The sequence below is a fragment of the Malus sylvestris genome, chromosome 16 (assembly GCF_916048215.2).
Source record: "Malus sylvestris chromosome 16, drMalSylv7.2, whole genome shotgun sequence".
Taxonomy (NCBI): Eukaryota; Viridiplantae; Streptophyta; class Magnoliopsida; order Rosales; family Rosaceae; genus Malus; species Malus sylvestris.
The window spans coordinates 2,233,452-2,252,207 of record NC_062275.1 but is presented as its reverse complement, the minus strand read 5'-3'; the positions used below and the strand labels follow the sequence as shown (position 1 = coordinate 2,252,207).

At 38.8% G+C, this 18,756-nt stretch overlaps 2 protein-coding genes and 1 long non-coding RNA gene across 3 annotated transcripts; 2 read left to right on the top strand and 1 right to left on the bottom strand.

Moving 5' to 3' along the window:
* Nucleotides 1-540: 540 nt before the first annotated feature.
* Nucleotides 541-3,426, top strand: LOC126607900 (fructose-bisphosphate aldolase 3, chloroplastic-like). The gene is made up of 6 exons (XM_050275601.1): nucleotides 541-885; nucleotides 1,598-1,867; nucleotides 1,980-2,089; nucleotides 2,211-2,301; nucleotides 2,482-2,751; nucleotides 2,913-3,426. Exons 1-6 carry the CDS (start codon nucleotides 724-726, stop codon nucleotides 3,189-3,191), a joined length of 1,182 nt encoding a protein of 393 aa, XP_050131558.1. The 5' UTR covers nucleotides 541-723; the 3' UTR covers nucleotides 3,192-3,426.
* Nucleotides 3,427-5,100: 1,674 nt separating this feature from the next.
* Nucleotides 5,101-9,399, bottom strand: LOC126607543 (uncharacterized). Its single transcript, XR_007617657.1, has 4 exons — nucleotides 9,219-9,399; nucleotides 8,350-8,490; nucleotides 6,468-6,557; nucleotides 5,101-5,679 (listed from the first exon to the last, which is right to left on the bottom strand). It is a non-coding gene; the product is annotated as an uncharacterized LOC126607543 (long non-coding RNA).
* A 135-nt stretch (nucleotides 9,400-9,534) lies between these two features.
* Nucleotides 9,535-18,080, top strand: LOC126607542 (DExH-box ATP-dependent RNA helicase DExH5, mitochondrial-like). Its single transcript, XM_050275170.1, has 19 exons — nucleotides 9,535-10,061; nucleotides 10,697-10,854; nucleotides 10,929-11,016; nucleotides 11,347-11,592; nucleotides 11,701-11,796; nucleotides 12,062-12,250; nucleotides 12,356-12,515; nucleotides 12,591-12,721; nucleotides 12,893-13,060; nucleotides 13,143-13,415; nucleotides 13,690-13,884; nucleotides 14,272-14,475; nucleotides 14,814-14,883; nucleotides 15,009-15,157; nucleotides 15,580-15,885; nucleotides 16,222-16,281; nucleotides 16,366-16,518; nucleotides 16,593-16,703; nucleotides 16,910-18,080. The coding sequence occupies exons 1-19, from the start codon at nucleotides 9,624-9,626 to the stop codon at nucleotides 17,375-17,377; spliced, it is 3,663 nt and encodes a 1,220-aa protein (XP_050131127.1). The 5' UTR covers nucleotides 9,535-9,623; the 3' UTR covers nucleotides 17,378-18,080.
* Nucleotides 18,081-18,756: the final 676 nt, after the last annotated feature.

Sequence of the window (18,756 nt, the reverse complement as noted above, 5' to 3'; positions counted from 1 at the left end):
TAGTAGTATTCTTCTTCACTCGTAAGTAAGAGATTTTAGGTTTGATTATCGTCAAAGACGAATTTGAACCACATTGGTGCTATCACATTATGAGACTTAACACATTCATTTCTCGTTAGTGTAAATTATCGTTTGTTAAAAAAAAAACCAAAATTTTCATTAAGTGTAGATTATAATTTTTTTATGTATAGCGATATATCATTATTAAAAGAAGAAAATCGATGAAGATTAAACTCGCATCAGTATACATAAATATAATTTATTTATGCCGCTTCACTGAAGCGTTATTTGAAAAATGAAATGATCACAATTTCCTACATAATAATAGTTTTATTTTTTATTTTTCCTCCGCCAACCTAAAACAAGCCGCATTGGCAAAGCTGTCAATTGTTAGGTAAGGGTAAACGTGACCCGACCCATTTAATACCCCAAAAATCCTTTTTCTTGGCAACTGCAAGGACAAGATCGTCATTTACTAAAGGCTAATCTGGTAAATCGCACAATTATACAATAAGAACCGTTTGGTAGTCTCGCGTGTTGCTTGTCCCATTGCAACTCGTAAAGCCAAGTGCGGACTCCCCAAGAATAACGACTTATTTTTATATCACACCCTCGCTCTTTCTCTTCGCACCCACCAACCCCCGTCAGGCTTAAACATTTTCTCGGGAAACAAACAATCAGTCGACCTCTCCAAAGTAATTTCGATCGTCTCTGCTCGAAGCCATGGCCTGTTCCAGCTTAGCGAAGCTTAATGCGGCGTCGTCTCAGTGGATCGGACAGCAGTCCTTCACTCAGCGTCCTGGATCGTCGACTAGCCTCGCTACTCGCCGAGTCGCCGTCCCGATCCGTGCCAAGGCCTACACCGACGAACTCGTCCTAACCGCCGTGCGTATTCTCTTTAACTTGTTTTCGTTTCGCTAATATTTATGCACAATTCGAGGTTTTTGTTTAGTAATTTCATCGCTGGCTGAAAGTTTGAATCTATTTTAGACTGATCATTTTCTTAATTACGATTTATTTAATATTTTTTTTTTGTGATTTGATTTGATTTGATTTGTTTGTCCGGATATGAATTTGATTTGTTTGCTTAATTCAACTGATTAATATGTCTGGCTTAATCAATTGATTAATATGTCACTATCACTATCTAGTAGTATTCCTCTTTCACTAGTGAAACGTCTCATGTTCGACTCGATCAGACGGCAAGTTTCATATCTAATTATTATGGCTCATCGTGTGATCTGGTGCTATTCCTTTCAGTTGATTAGTATATCACTATCACTACGGTGTCCAGTACTATTCCGCTTCACTAGTAAGTGAAAGGTCTCATGTTCGACTGGCTCAGATGGCGAGTTTCATACCTAATTAGTATGGCTTATCATGTGGTCTAGTGCTATTCCTCTTCAATTGATTAATATATATGTTCTTGTTTCGTGTGGATTTCCTAAAGAGAAGAAAAAGATTTGGTGTTCGATAGAATTGCTGAAGATTTTGGTGACTAGATTGGAAAGTTGTGTTTCTACTTTCCTGTGTAGTTTGATCTGACACTGCTTGTAATGGATTTTAACTCGTTTTTGCTTGTTTTTGGATGGTACAGAAAACTATTGCATCCCCTGGTCGTGGTATACTCGCTATTGATGAATCAAATGCAACTTGTGGAAAGAGGTTAGACTCGATTGGGTTGGACAATACTGAGGTTAACCGACAGGCTTACAGGCAGCTTTTGTTGACCACCCCTGGCCTTGGCGAATACATTTCAGGTGCCATTCTTTTTGAGGAAACACTTTACCAGTCTACAACCGATGGGAAGAAATTTGTGGATGTTTTGCGCAACCAGAAAATTGTACCTGGAATCAAAGTTGATAAGGTAAGATGCCACTAGAATCTGGGTTCTATATAGTTTGTGAAATTTCGTTACATACTTCAGAATCTCAGATGAGATCTTTGATTGTCATTCACGTGCTTCTTTTGTGGTTCAGGGTTTGGTTCCTCTCCCCGGGTCTAACAATGAATCTTGGTGCCAAGGCTTAGATGGATTGGCTTCACGTTCTGCGGAGTACTATAAGCAAGGTGCTCGTTTTGCTAAATGGTAAGTCAACTAGTATCTCTTGTGGACGTCTGCTATATAGAGTTTCTACTATTGTTCAGTCCATTTGATCTATTCTAGTTAATAGATAAACTTATCGAAGTGTCCTCTTTGAAATGTGTAGGCGTACAGTTGTTAGCATTCCTTGTGGTCCTTCTGCTCTAGCTGTTAAGGAAGCTGCATGGGGACTTGCTCGTTATGCTGCCATTTCTCAGGTATGTTCAATTTTAGATAGCTATGTTAGTTGGATTTGGTAAAACATTTTATGTTGTAAGAGTGAAATTTTTTTTGCCAACTTGAAAGTAAAAAATAGATATTTCCTTTTTTTTTTTTACCCATTGGTGATAATTGTAAAACATTATGGTTATGATTCATTGGTATGACATTATTTGCAGGACAATGGTCTGGTGCCCATTGTAGAGCCTGAGATTCTTCTCGACGGGGATCACCCAATCGAAAGGACACTTGAAGTTGCAGAGAAGGTCTGGGCAGAAGTATTCTATTACTTGGCCGAAAACAATGTGGTGTTCGAAGGAATCCTTCTTAAGCCTAGCATGGTTACCCCAGGGGCTGAACACAAGGAAAAGGCTACTCCAGAAGCCATTGCAAAGGCTACCCTCACAGTGCTTAAAAGGAGAGTTCCTCCTGCGGTGCCAGGAATCATGGTAAGATTGTTGCAAACAACACCGAACTGTGCAACTTGTTTGTTCACCTTCTGGTGTTGTTGAATATTACTACAATAATATTACTAAAAGAACGTAATACTCATGATATTTGTTACCATCGACCCATAGGCTAATTGATATTTTCTCTGTTTACTTCTCAGTTTTTGTCAGGAGGACAATCTGAAGCAGAAGCAACCCTCAACCTTAATGCAATGAACCAAAGCCCCAACCCCTGGCATGTATCCTTCTCGTACGCACGTGCCCTGCAGAATTCTGTGCTTAAGGCATGGCAAGGACGTCCTGAGAAAGTGGAGGCCGCACAAAAGGCACTGTTGGTGCGAGCAAAGGCAAACTCCTTGGCTCAGCTAGGAAAGTACTCTGCCGCGGGTGAGGACGAGGAAGCCAAGAAGGGTATGTTCGTCAAGGGCTATACATACTAAGCCAGAGTCTGAGGCAATTCATTCCTCTCCTTGGAAGTTGAAACTCGAGACGGGTGTAATTTACAGCAGTTTCTTTTTCGGTGTTAGCTTACGTATGCTTGAGTAAAAGCTTTTTGATTTCTTTTTCCCCCATTAGAGGACTCGAGGGCTTGAATAAGACCGATGATAAAACGATATGTTTTGCAAATTGTAACTTATGAAGGTGGAAGTGGTGAAAGTATTTCTATCCTCTCAAGGTTAAGATCCGCCTATTTATTTGTGATTCTTGAGATTGGTTCGTGCTTCCTGTCTAGTAGTTGACGGATTTGGAAATGCTTTTAAAATGATTAAAAGTGTTTTTGATGAAAGTGCTTTTGAAACCTATCTTTGTATAAGTGTAAGTGAATCCTGGAAAGCACTCGAGTTCTTTGTTCAAGAAGCATATAACTAGTGCAGTATTGCATAAAAATATAAGTGGATCTTGAAAAAGCAACACTTCCAAACGCGGCCGATATGCACTTTTTCCTCACAATGACATTTTTAGGAGATCAAATCTTCTGCACCTAAAATGGGTGTGGCTTCTTTATGGCCTTAATAAATGTCTGACACATTAAATTCATGACAACAAATTTAAGAAAAGTTAAGATATTGAATACGTGTCAGACACTTATTGGGGCCACAGAGAAGCCACACCTATTTTAGGTGCAGAAGATTTGGTCTCCATTTTTAGATGACAAAGCTTTTTTCTTCTCAATGACTTTCAGATGACAATAGCAACTCCTTTTCTAAAAATTGACGGGAAATATTAAAATTACTAAGAATTTTCTCAATTTCCTCATGTACACAAATAAAAACTATGTGAGTGCCACAATAAATCCGTAACTCAATACCTTAATAAAACCTACCAACCCTATACATTGCACATAAGTTGTCATCTACAACCACGAGCTGGTGACCTAATAATAAAAAGCGGATTACGAGGCTTCCTTAAAAATTAAAAATTAGATGTCTCGGATTCGAAACCTGCGTCTGGTGTGGAAGCTAGACTTGTGACCAGAAAGAGGTTGAAATGCTTCTTTAAGTCTTCCCGACCCTCGAAAATAGTGGATAATTGTGGCTTACCACCAGTTGTCCTCATTTTAAAAAAAAAAGAAAAGTTGTCATCTAAAATAAATTTTTATTTGGAAAAACTGAAAAAGCATGTATATTTTCTTGTAAAATCCGGGCAGAAAGGGCATTGAATTTTGTTTTATAAAATAAAGAGAAATAAATCGTAAAATTCCAAAGTGCAAAGCGTTTTATCTGCAAAAGAGGCCCAGAGCATAAGATGCACCAGGCGCAGTTTAAAGCCCAAAGTGCAGCGCTGACGTGCGAACTCAGGGTGCGTTTGTTGCACCGGACTGTCTCGGACTGGACTAGCTGCAGGGACTAAGCTGGACTGGCTTAGACTAGACTAAGTTGGACTAACTTAGTGAAGCGTTTGGTGCAGTGTTGGACTAAGAAGCAGGATAATGAAAACAGTACTGTTCACCAGATTTGTGTTTGCTTAGACTAGAACTGCATTATTGTTCTATTTTAATAGCTCAAAAACCTGTGCCCAACACCCTAAAATTTTTGTCATTGTGTAATAGAATAATGCTACAAATCTCATGATCTGGGTTAATTGGAGCATATTTTTACCATGTATATTATGAATCTTAAAAATAGAGAACAATTGTTTTGTTTTTAGTACCTGCTAATATAAATGAAAAGATAAATACATATCCTAATTCAAATGAAATTTGGGCTTGGTGTATAAAACGGTTTTACCACTTATTTTCCCTCCAATATTTTGTCTAGTTACAAAAACAATCTCAATTCTCTTAGAACACAGAGCAGGCTCTACAAGTATTCCAAGTTTAAACAAGAAAACAAGAAACAAATCAAGAGGTACAAAAAGGGCCAAAAAATTTCATCGAGCTACATATGTTTTTATTTTTGTTTTTATTTTACAAAAGTCATATTACGGGAGGGAGATACACAAACACAGAACTTCGAGGGTAAACTGGCTTAACCACTATTAAAGGAGGCAGTACAACTAGAAGTCCCTTGCATCTCCATTTTCTTTAGATTGAAATGTTTTTGGGATTAACCCAAAAAACTCACATGGATTTCTACCCATATGTTCTTTTAAACGGAATTTTTTTTGGGGATTGGACCAAATTAATATTGTTATAAATATTTGTTACAGGGGGACCAAGCATCAATTGTTGGGGGTGCCATAAACTTTGTGAAGGAGCTAGAGCAGATTTTTCAGTCCATGAACAGCAACAAGAGGAGCAAGCAACAACCTTTGGCTGACTTCTTCACCTTCCCACAATTTTCAACTCGTGCAACACAGAATAACAACTCAGCAGGGGTCCAAGCAAATGAGTCGAATACGACTCAGTGTAACAACAACCAGTGGGCAGCAGCAGACATAGAAGTGACCATGGTATGGTCCCGAGGGTAACTGGCTCTTGGACTAAATCTGGAGAGAAAGAAGATCTCCATAATTTACAAAATGCCAGTTAACTATAGTATAGCATTCCAAAGTAGATCTCCATAATTTACAAAATCCTACCTAATGCCTCTAGTTCATTTCATGAAATGTTAGAGACAATACTTAGAGAAAAAGAGAACCATGTTATTCTTTCTATTTGAATGACATCCCTTATCAAGTAAACATGTTCTTGTACTGTCAACACAACAACATCATAAATACGCCAATCCTTTGTCAACTTCACAACATCAACTATGGAAATGGTACATTAAATTACAATCTTAAGGTAGCAATCATAGTGCATATAGACTTCACTATGAACAATCAGTTTGTGTGATAAAAACCACAAGAAGACCGCCTCCTTTATTGAAATTGCTATCTAGGAAAAAAACTTGTAGTTCAAACTTATTCATCGGAAACATAGCATTCAACAGGAAAAGAAGCTATTGTCATCCAATTAAACATAGTTCAAACTTGTAGTACACTCCTTTGAAGATATTGTCATCCAATTAAACATGTAGGACACTGGAATTGGGGATCTTTACCACCTAATTACAGAAGTGTATTTCTAAAGTTAAATTCATACAATCAAATATCAAACAGCCATGAAGTTTTACAAAATGGTGGGTCCTTTTTTATATTGCCTAAACAATTTGGTTTTTCTATAATATCACAGAAGTCATATTCACAGAGATGCAACGCAAACTTTCACACATCCAAGGACTACATTCAATAGATCCATGTCGAAAATTGATCTATGGGTTTAGGAATTATACCTTCTTTTAGACTTGAGGGTTTTCAGTCGTTTGCTACTTGTTTTCCCTTGGGTTCTGAGCACTGGCCACTTCCGTTTATGCTCCTCTTCTCTGCAACCAACAACCACAGAATATTGCAGTTCAACATCAACCCCACACGGTACAAAACATTCACATTGTAATATCATGGTTGGGCATTGACAGGACATATGGAATTGCTTCCTGCCTATCTCCAATGCCATTCAAACAAGGTGGTCCGAGGAAGGTAAAAGGAAATCAAAAAATGCAGAAACAAAACCAAACAGAGGATACGACTTCGAACATAACCACAAACCAGATTCTTTCATCACTTGTCACGTGAGATATAACAAGGCTTAGTTGTAAAGCCATGGTCGTAAGGCTTAATTATAAAGCCATCATAGTTAACAAGTAGTATTTTCCTGTGAATGAACAGAGTTGTGAGTGTTTTTTATTCACTTTAAAAGGAGGGGTGGGCGGGAGGTGGGTATATGAATACAAATGCATTCAGGATGCATGCTAGTTAACCCTCCTACCATATAGAAAGTCCAAAGTATGAAAGGACACGAAATTTTCAGATTAGCTGCTTATAAGAACAACTATGGAAATTCATTGGGTGCACGTTATAACTCGACTTGTATGCAATTGCTCCCACTTTCATATACTTCCCAGTGGCACAAAAGTAGAGTAAATTTTATGCCAACTAAAAATGTCTAATTCTTGGCCCATGCACCAGTAAAGACAATCCTTTCACTAGTCATCTCTCCTTGTTATCAGAAGAAATCTTTACGCCTCTCCCAGAGAATCAAACAAACAAATAAAATGAGACCAAAGACGAAAATTCTTGCAAAAGTTTCTCTAAAAGCTGAATGAAGATATTCCAGAGTTTCCACTGTAATCCAAACTCCATAAGCCCTATAAAATAGGTCAGGATTTTAATGTCAAGCATGCCTGGTAATACAGATCTCCTTATATATGCCTTCAGACTAACACCTAAGTTTCTCAGAATCTCATACAAAGAGTGCATAACAAAAATTTCTTCAACTCACATAAATTCTCATCCAAACAATTCACAAAAATCCAACCCTACATGAAATTTAATAAAATAAAAAAGCGAAACTAGTAAAGATTCATGAACCAAGAATATAAAAACGAAAAACCACACAGATTTATGCTAATATAACAGAGATGGAAGTATGTGTTCCTTCTGCAAAAGAAACTTGTCAATTTTATGGCCAAGCATGGTTTCTGAGTTCGGATTTGAAAGAAAAGTTGAAATATGAAAACCCCAAATTCATCAAGGTGACTGTGGTAGAACTTGTTGGTGAAGGCATTATCAAAATCTTCTAACACAATTCCAGAGGTCAGAGAGTTCTGTTAAGAGTAAAAAAGCTATTGAGAGTTCCATGAAATCAACAATGAAAAACGATTTCTATTTTCTTGAGCATTCAATATCTACAAAGAGAACAAAAAGCTAAATAAAAGGAAAAAATGCATAAATATACGGCCCAGGAACAACACTACCCAAAAAAAAAAAAAAAAATTAATCCTTCCAGAGTTCAAGGTTGTGTGGATTCAATAAAATAAAACTTCCACATGGAATGAGACATCCAATACCTCCGGATGATGAATGCGCTAGGGATAAATTCAAGGGGACATTGCACAAGAGTAGTTTATGTTGCTATCAAACCAAAGTTCTCTTTTAAATCACAAATTCATCATTTTTTTTAATGAATTATGCACCTACTTTTTACGGGAGAGGTGTGGCTATCAAACCCTAGGCCAGCTACAACATTACATGCTCTTTGTTGATGTAATCATGTAGATGAAGGAAGTCAGAATTAAAAATTAACTGAAAAGAGTAAGGGACTGTACTGTTACATACCTTTCTCAGAAAAGTCATCAAGGAGGATGGAGGTATCCCAGGATTTGAAGCGTTTGCAGACGAGATCGTAATGTTTTCAGACTTGACTGAATCTTGGGCACGCCTCACAGCATCCAATGTCTCATTTGTGGAAGATGAAACCTACAAATAACACCTTGAGAAATATAACCATACTGAATGGAGGGGCACTTTATGATAATAAAGATGAGAGTCTCTATTTGATCTTCCCAACAGTTTCTTCTACTGTAGGTTTCACAGAAGGCAAATTTGGAATAAATGTAACCACACCAAATGTGAAGGCACTTAATGATAATAAAGAAGAGAGATCTTTCTGTTATCTTCCCAAGAGCTTCTTCTAATGTAGGTTTCATAGAGGGAAAATTCAGAATTTGCATATTATTGCATTCCATCAATGATCTAGTCAATTGTGAATGAATGGAGATCAGACCGTGGAAAGGGAAAACCATCATCGACCAATGACGAGAACAAAAAGTTCATGTATTTCTATTATGATATAGAGACTGAATTTTAGACATGCACAGAGAAAACCGTACGGAATCTTATCACCCAACTTCTTCCACAAGCATACATAAAGTATTTCACTTGTGCCAGATATGAAAGCAATTATATTATGCAAGATACAATTCCAAAGCAGAGTTGCAGAAGTTACTAGTATGTGCGTAAAATTTGAATTGCAGGGAACAAGTTTTCTCACCCCAGTTGTATGAACATCAAAACCCTAATTTGTTCAAGTGCAGAGGTCTATGAATGAAATTTTCTCAAACCCATAACAACAAAATGAAATAAAGGTCAGTAACATCACGATCTGCAAACAAATCGAAGAAATAAATCGAAGTTTCGAAGTTTACCTGACAACTTCGAGCAGATAAGAGCGAGCAGATGCAGATGAGGGAAGACGCAGAGATGAGGGTCAGGACGACGACGATGAGGGAGGCAAGGTTGACGATGAAGGAAGACGCAGAGATGAGGACCAGCGACTCTCTCTATCAGAACGGCGAAGGGCTTACGAGTCCGCCCGAAATTGGGGATCCCCGTTAAGAACGCGTAATGAGGTCTTTAATCCGAGCGAGTCCGACCTAAGCTCATTAAACCTAATCCTGGAGCACACCAAACAACGGACTTCAGTCTAGTCCAGTCCAATCCTGTCTAATCCGGTCAAACAAACGGGCCCTCAAAGTACACTAAAACTCTTGGCTTCCGGAGACTCACTCCTCTGATCTCGAACACAACGCCACTTTGCTGCCTCACCTTGCATGCCCTCTGTTTTCCTCCTCCTCCTTCCCCCATCTCCTCCGTCTCTGCAATTCCCTTGCTGGCCGTCGCCTTCGCATCCAAAACCCATTGCCTCCTCCTCCAAACCCTCACTCCTGGCGATGAAGGACCGGCCTCCTTCCTCGTACGGCTCCGTCTATGTCCCTCCCCACCACCGCCTCCGCTCCGTCATCAGCACCCCCAATTATACCTCCCCTGCTTCAATCGGCTCCAAGCTCCGCGAAAACCAGACTGCTGCTGCTGCTCTCAACCGGAGGAGCAGCACCAATGGTGCTCTGGCGTACTACCAGACTCAGCAGCAGCAGCAGCTGCAGCAACAGGAGCAGTTTCAGAAGCCCAAGCTTCAGCACACTTCTGCTTACGACGACAGCGTTTCCGAGGAAGGCTCCGATCGCGAAGTTGAGTTCCCGTCGCATCCGGTGAGGATTTTATATGTGAATTGTGTGCGCGTAGAGTTGTTAATTGGGTTTCAACTAGGGCTCAGACTCTGAATTTTGGAAGTGGTAGTTGGGTGTTTCATTTTTAGCTTTTGATTTGGTTGTTGATCGAGTCGTGTACTTGGTGCGATGTGAAATGCAGTGTTGATTTTCTATTTGCGGTTCGGGTAGTTTATTCAAAGCTTAATCTGATTAGGTTGCGGACGATGATTGAAAGTAGTGGAGAGATTTTGTGGAGTTTGGTTTAGCAGCTTAAATCTTTCAATTTCATTTTTACTGCTTTCCATTGCATGCTCAAAGGCATTGGGAGTTAAGAAAATCACTTTTGCGCGTTGGGAGTTAAGGTGGGGAGATTTCCATCCACATTTTCCCTCGCAGACAATATATGGTGGAGTGTTTTCGTTAGCCCTGCATGGAGTTCTCATCAACCACTAATGGCTCGAAATTGCATATTAATTTAGCCTTTTCATGCCCGTACATCTTTAGGTTAATTCAAGGCGTACCATTATGACTGATTTATTAAGGCATCAAAACATGATGTTTACATAGATTTTTATCCGGTTGAAAGGTATAGCATGGATAGATGCTTATGGTCTTTGTTTATCCGAACATTGCAGACACAGAGTCCTTACTCATCTGATATTGATGAGTGGAAACGGAAATTAACCATGCTGTTACGTGACAAGGCGAAGCAAGAGTTGGTTACGAGGGAGAAAAAAGATAGACGCGACTTTGATAAAATAGCTGCTTTGGCAAGCAAAATGGGGCTTTATAGGTATCTTTGGTTTATGTCAGCGTTTAAGTGTTTCATTAACTTTATAGAAGTCTGACTGTAAGAATTTTTTACAGCCATCTATATTCGAAAGTTGCAGTGTTTAGTAAGGTTCCACTGCCAAACTACAGATTTGACCTGGATGATAGGCGCCCTCAGAGAGAGGTAATTCTGATTGTATTGTTTTCCTTAAAGTTGACGTTTCTGTTTAACATAATCTTAAAGTCATTCAAAACATATTGCCTTTAATTCACTGAGTTCTAGTGTTAATGGGGATTCCTTTTGTTGATAACCCTCACTTCTTGCTCCCCCATCTTCAGTTGATGTTTCTTATTTTAATTTGTCCCAACAGACTAGTTTACTTATGTGAAAATGTAATAATGGATTAGCTACGAGTTTAGGATGGCTTCCCTCCACCTCATGATGTTTTTAATGCCTGAATATTTGGTACTTCATTCCACATGGTTCTTACGTGAAGGTTTTTAAATTTGAAAGGTGACCTTGCCTCTTGGGTTGCTGAGGAGAGTTGAGAGCTATCTTGGAGAGTTCCTTTCCCAGAAGTCTAGGACAAAGGAAAGCTTTCAAGATCTTTCCTTTTCTAGATCAAACAGTAGTGGCAGCATTGCTACTGACGAAGGGCTTTTTGAGCAACCAGAATCATTTGCGTCGAGTAAGGGTGTGATGGAAAAACTTCTTTGGCGGAGAAGTATGCAGCTGCGTGATAAGCAACAAGCTTGGCAGGTTTGTCTTACCTCAGCAGATTGCTCTGCATGATTGCATTCACTTATAACTGATAAGATGAATCATGTGTTTTGTTCTATGTGTTTGTGATATATATTTTTATTTCAGGAATCTCCTGAAGGTAGAAAAATGCTTGAACTTCGCAGAAGTCTTCCTGCTTATAAAGAGAAGGATGCATTATTGGCAGCAATTTCACGGGATCAGGTTAGTAATTATTTTTTTGGAAAAATTCACGCAGGACTCTTATTCTGGCTTTGGTCCTAGTTTTACAATTCAGTAGTTGGCCTGTGTTGATGGTCAGCTCTTTTCTCTTGTAAGTGGTGGTCATTCTTTTCTTTGTTTTATGGGTTGTTTTCAAAGGTAAGGTAGTAGATGTGGATACATGGTGAATCATGCAATTATTTTAGTTCAATTATGCAAGGTGGCCTGTAACCTGACAATGTACTTTTTGGCACGTTTGTACTTGCAGGTTGTTATCATATCAGGTGAAACTGGCTGTGGCAAGACTACTCAAATTCCACAGTTCATTTTAGAATCTGAGATAGAAGCTGTTCGTGGAGCTGTTTGTAGTATTATATGTACACAGCCTAGACGAATATCTGCTATGTCTGTTTCTGAAAGAGTTGCTTCAGAGAGAGGAGAGAAATTGGGTGACTCGGTGAGTTTCTTGCAATACTTGACCAAATTATTACCCTTAAATTAAAAAGAACTTCTGGTGGTTTCTTTTTCTTTTAACCTTTTCCTTGCATTCCTTTGGTCTTAGGTTGGGTATAAGGTTCGGTTAGAAGGTATGAAGGGAAGGGACACTCGCCTTCTCTTTTGCACCACTGGCATTTTGTTGAGAAGATTACTAGTTGATAGAAATTTGAAAGGTGTAACTCATGTGATTGTGGATGAAATTCATGAACGTGGAATGAATGAAGGTAACTTAGAGCTTGATTAAGGGTTCAATTTTGGATGATGAGGGGTGATTTCTCACTGTAATACTTTGATGCCAGATTTTCTGCTTATTGTTCTCAAGGATCTCCTTCCTCGGCGACCAGAACTGAGGTTGATTTTGATGAGTGCAACCCTAGATTCTGAACTTTTCTCATCCTACTTTGGTAGGGCTCAGATAATTCATGTTCCAGTAAGTTTGAAATTCCAGTGTATTTCTGTTAAAAATTTGTATTTCCTCTATTTGAGGTTGTTGTTGCGTATTTCTGTTTGCTTCCTGAGGGAACTCTTAATGATGATTGCAGAGATGGATAATAATGTCTGATATGGGTTTTCTATCTCTGTTGTTTTCCCTCTAAACTAGGGTTTTACATATCCAGTTCGGACTCATTTTCTGGAGGATGTTCTGGAAATTACGGGATGCAAATTAACTCCATACAATCAGATTGATGATTATGGCCAAGAAAAGATGTGGAAAATGAGCAAACAGGCACCAAGAAAGAGGAAAAGCCAAATTGTTTCTGTTGTTGAGGTATACAAGTTACTGCATAAACAGTTTTGTCCTTTTTTGTTTTCCATATCATCTCAATTTTTCCCTCATGGAATGTATTCAGGATGCACTTAAAGCAGCCGATTTTAAGGGGTATAGTCCACAGACTCGGGAGTCTCTAGCATGTTGGAATCCTGATAGTATCGGTTTTTATCTGATTGAGTATCTCTTGTGCAATATCTGTGAAAGTGACAAGCCTGGTGCCATTCTAGTTTTTATGACTGGGTGGGATGACATCAATTCTCTGAAGGAAAAGTTACATGCCAATCCTCTATTAGGCGATCCAAGCCGAGTCTTGTTACTAGCATGCCATGGTTCTATGGCAAGTACTGAGCAGGTAATTTTTAGTGCTCCAATAGTTGTACTATCGCTAGCATGTTGTGCATGCTTCTTGTACACTGTTCAGCATATATTGACTTAATTATCAATTAATTAATTAATGCTGCCATAATTTGTCTTCACATTTAGTGATCCATCCTGGATAGATACTTCCATAGTTCTTTGTTATCTATGGTGGTGAATTAAAGAATTACCACCGAATCACTTTCTAGCCAATTTTCATATGGTGTTTTCTCTTATTTTCATCGTTTCCATGTTGTGACTGCATGCAGAGGCTAATATTTGATGAGCCTGGGGATGGAGTGAGGAAAATAGTGCTGGCTACTAATATTGCTGAGACGAGTATCACAATCAATGATGTTGTTTTTGTACTTGATTGTGGAAAGGCAAAAGAGACTTCATATGACGCACTGAACAATACTCCTTGTTTGCTTCCTTCCTGGATTTCCAAGGTTTCTGCTCAACAAGTAAGGATATGTTCTGGCTGAAGATTTTTCTCTCTTAGACGAAATCTATCCTAGGTTGTTAACTACATTGTTGTGCACATGCAAGTGTGGTAGAATGAGTAGCAGAGAAAACGTTCCTGAAGGCAACCTCATCTTTCTGTGATTAGACAATTTCCATTAAATTTAAGTGTTTTTTTAATTCTTTTGAGATCATTAGGTTTCCTGTTTAAACACCCAGCAGGAGACGGTCTATAAATGCTTATTTACATGTTGGTCTTTGTTTATGAGTGTGCATGCTTATGTGATTTCTTGTGGGCAACTTTGGTTTTCCTTTATGTTTTTCAGCACATTTCAAGTTTCAGTCTGTTACATTGATTGGTTACAATCTTCTCTGCTTGTATATTGTAGAGAAGAGGAAGAGCAGGACGTGTCCAGCCAGGGGAATGTTATCATCTCTATCCTAGATGTGTCTATGATGCATTTGCAGAGTATCAATTGCCAGAGATTTTGAGGACACCTCTGCAGTCTCTCTGTCTGCAAATAAAAAGTTTAAACCTCGGAAGCATTTCTGAGTTCTTATCTAGGGCTCTGCAGTCACCAGAATTACTCGCGGTAACACTGTAACAGTCAATTTATATTTCTCTACCTAATGTTATTTTAACTTAAATCTTCAATTGCATAATTTTTTGTTGCTGAAAGCTTATTGTGAATTGTTGTAATTTTCTTTTCATTGTAGCGTTACTTTCTTAAACTGATTAGAGCTAAAGATTGTTAATTCCTTAGCATTCAGTGCATATGCTTCTTAATGTCTGTCATGTTATCTTAGTGACATATGGTGGTTTAGTTGCACCCTGCACCCCAAATTGTTCCTCCTGAAATGATGTTGTGCTTATTTGTAAATTTTGCTGCTCATCTGCAATTCACCTTTTGTCTCTTGATATCTTTTACAGGTGCAAAACGCCATAGAGTATTTAAAGATCATTGGGGCCTTGGATGAGAATGAGAATCTGACTGTTTTAGGTGGGGAGAGATTTATTATTCTTTTAATATTTCAATTATGCATTGTGATGCTTGCAATTCTTTGTAATGGTTGAGAGTTTAAATTTGAAAATCGTTAGCCTAATGCAGTTTAAATCACTTGACAGGACGCTATCTAACTCTGCTTCCTGTTGAGCCAAAACTTGGAAAGATGCTCTTGGTAGGTGCCATCTTCAACTGCCTGGATCCAGTTTTGACTATTGTTTCTGGCCTTAGTGTCAGAGATCCTTTCCTTACACCATTTGACAAGAAAGATGTAAGCCACTCTCCCATTTCATTATGTATATCGTGCTCTTTATTTCTTGGTCAGAACTGGAGGCCAAATAGTTGAATTGTTATTTTGACGTGCTTGCTCAAATTATTGTTTTTGTGGATATATTGCATGCCCGGCTGTACTAGTTGGATTTATTTAGTTATATTCCTTGTTCACATTGTAATTATGTATCACTTACTTTAAAACAAGACTATGAGGGAGGAGCGAGTCTAGAATTAAAGATAATATATTTTCTTCCCATCTGGTTTTGGCTCCGTGATCAGAGGCCTCTTAGCGACAAATTGTTGGCTGAAGTCGTTTTTAGTCATTTTGAGTGGAGATACAACATTGTAAAGTTGCATCAGCCTGTATCCTTATCATTAAAAACAATTTATGATAAATATTGTATTTGTTTGTCTTTGTAGCTTGCTGAGGCTGCAAAATCTCAGTTCTCCCGGGACAATAGTGATCACCTTGCACTTGTGCGGGCCTACGAGGGCTGGAAGGTTGCTGAAAGAGACTTTGCTGGATATGATTATTGCTGGAAGAATTTTCTTTCAGCACAATCGATGAAAGCTATTGATTCCCTTAGGAAGGAGTTCCTCTCTTTGCTTAGGGATACTGATCTTGTTGATACCAACACCACCACTCATAATGCATGGAGTTATGATGAGCATCTCATCCGTGCAGTTATTTGCTATGGCCTGTATCCTGGAATCTGCTCTGTTGTGGTAAGCATAGATCCATTTTCTTTTCCTTCTGTTATATAGCTGAGCAAGATCTATTTTGTTCACTTCCCTAAATTCTTGATGCTGTCAATCTCCTACATATGTTGGATTCATGATGGTTATTTCATGACCTTCTCAAAAAAAAAAAATGATGGTTATTTCATGATGAATACACGTCTTATTAATCAAATTGGGAAGTAAAGATAAGTTAACCATAAGAATGTAACTGAATTTGTTTTAGTGTTTGTTATTGAGTTATATGGTTTGTCCGATACGCACAAGTAGGATTCCATTTCTTCTCATATAATTTTCTTGAGGACTTACATATATTGAATACAGCACAATGAGAAGTCATTTTCGCTGAAAACCATGGAGGATGGCCAGGTGCTGCTATACTCGGTAAGCATTCTTGTGCGTCAGGTTACGAAAAAGTTGGCCTCTCTTCTGTTTCAATTTAGTCTCATGCTCTTTTCATTTGTCTAGAACTCTGTCAATGCTAGGGATTCTAAAATTCCATATCCATGGCTGGTTTTCAATGAGAAGATAAAGGTGAACTCTGTTTTCCTACGGGATTCAACAGCTGTGTCTGACTCAGTGCTCCTCCTATTTGGTGGAAGTTTTTCGAAAGGGGATATTGTAAGTATTTTGGTTCTGGATGTCTTTTGTTTTCTGTACAAGTGATATAATGCAATTGATTCCTGTTCTGGCAGGATGGACACTTGAAAATGCTGGGAGGATATTTGGAATTCTTCATGAAACCTGCTATAGCAGAAATGTATCAATGCTTAAAAGAGGAACTTGATGAGTTAATTCAAATCAAAGTACGTGAAACTATGAGCATACTTCGTTTCTCTTAAGTCTTAACCTGATGGAGCTTTGTTGTTTCTGTTCTTATCGTTTCTTTTCCTTTTCAATGTCTGGTTTCCTTTCTACTTTACTTTCCGAGTTGCCCAGTGAAGAGGGTTTTGAATGTATTTTCTCCACATGTTACTGCTGGCTAATGTCAATTATTGTGAATCCTGAACAGCTACTGAACCCCAGGATGGACACACACAGTTATCATGAACTCCTTTCTGCAGTGCGGTTGCTGCTCTCCGAGGATCAAGGTGAAGGTAGATTTGTATTTGGCCGCCAGGTCCTTGCACCCTCAAAGTCAAAGCCATCTGTGGTGGCAGCACAGCCAGCCTTGGTTTCAAGAACTGAAAGTGGACCCGGGGGTGACAATTCCAAGAGTCAGCTCCAGACGTTGCTCACACGAGCAGGATATAATGCACCCACGTACAAAACCACGCAGCTGAAGAACAGCCAGTTCCGAGCTACAGTGGAGTTTAACGGAATGCAAATTATGGGCCACCCGTGTAACAACAAGAAGAGTGCAGAAAAAGATGCGGCAGCAGAGGCCATTCAGTGGCTGGTGAGTGGAACACAAATGGGCCATGAGTACATCAATCATATGTCAATCATGTTGAAGAAAAGCAAAAAGGAGCACAAATAAATCAACTGTTTGCTGTTTTCCCTCTCGAAAAAGGACTTTACGAGGGGGCGGTGAGCACAACGTGTGGTGCTTGCTTCGGAGAGACTTAGAATCAATGTGGTCACAATGTCCGACTTTCTACCTGCCGCAGAAAACAGTAAAGGTCGGGCAGCATTATCAACTAAAAAGCCAGCAGACCTGGCCTTGTATCTACATTCTTTTACTCCCATAATTGATCAGACATCACCAGCAATTAGTATCCGAGGTGCCAAATTTGTGGTTGGTTTTGGCTTCTTGGATCATCTGCATCGGGACATAAATATACATCGGAGCTAAAGTTGAGGGGACGGAAGTCGACGTTTTTGGCCATTTCTGTTGTTGCATTTGGATCAAGACATTGATGGTGGTCGTGACCAAGGTATCTCATCAAAGATGGGTACAGTTGTAGTTAAACAGTACTTAGAAAGTGTCGAGGAGAAATATACACAACGCATTCGCACAAGTGAAAAAAAAGTGACTCACACGCCGCTGCGGGCTCAGATTTTCACTTTGCTGTAACATATCATTCTTCTGGATAGCTTGCAAGGCTAGTGTAGTGTAATCGTAACTTCCTTCTCTCCCCTTTGTTAGGTCATCTTCAACCGAGATGGCTAAATATAGTCCTGTTCAATATTATGGTCCGGTAAAAAATTATTTTTAAATAAGTAGTGTCAGATTATACTCATACATCGTCTTCAATCGAAGGAGTTAAACTTAGGGTTGGTTTGGTATCGATGTGCTTTGAAAAAAAACTGTTTTTGTTGTGCTGTGAGAATAAGCAGCTGTGAAATAAAGCAGCAGAGTGTTTGGTAAATTTTTTTGTAAAAGTGCTTTTGAAAAGAAAAAAAAAGTAATATTTTTGAAAAGAAAAAAAAAACAGTATTATAGTGTTTGGTAAACATTTATGTAAAACAGATGTAAAAAAAAAAAAAATCAATTTTTCAAAGCTAGGTTTTGCAGCTTTGTGTTTTTGGCTTTTTTTCATCCAAAACTGTAAAAAAAGCTGAAGCTGAATGTTTACCAAACATAAAAAAGCTCCCAGCTTTTTTTGATACCCACTTTTTTTTCAGAATGACCTCAATACCGAACCAGACCTTAGCCTTATCAATAATGGTTAGGTGAGCTTCATAGAATTATAACTAAGTTATCTGTCAGAAATGAATTTTAAGACAAACTAGGTCGTTTCTTAGGTTTTGTACCTTTAGGCTTTCATTGGAGATGACCTAGTGGCTTCCAGTACTGTCCTGGATTGATGGATTTTAAACCACACACTTGGGCTCGCTAAGGGCATGGGCACTAATGGGGAAAATGATCCTCACCAGATCCTTTTCCTAAGGATCCTAAGGATCCCCATGATCTCG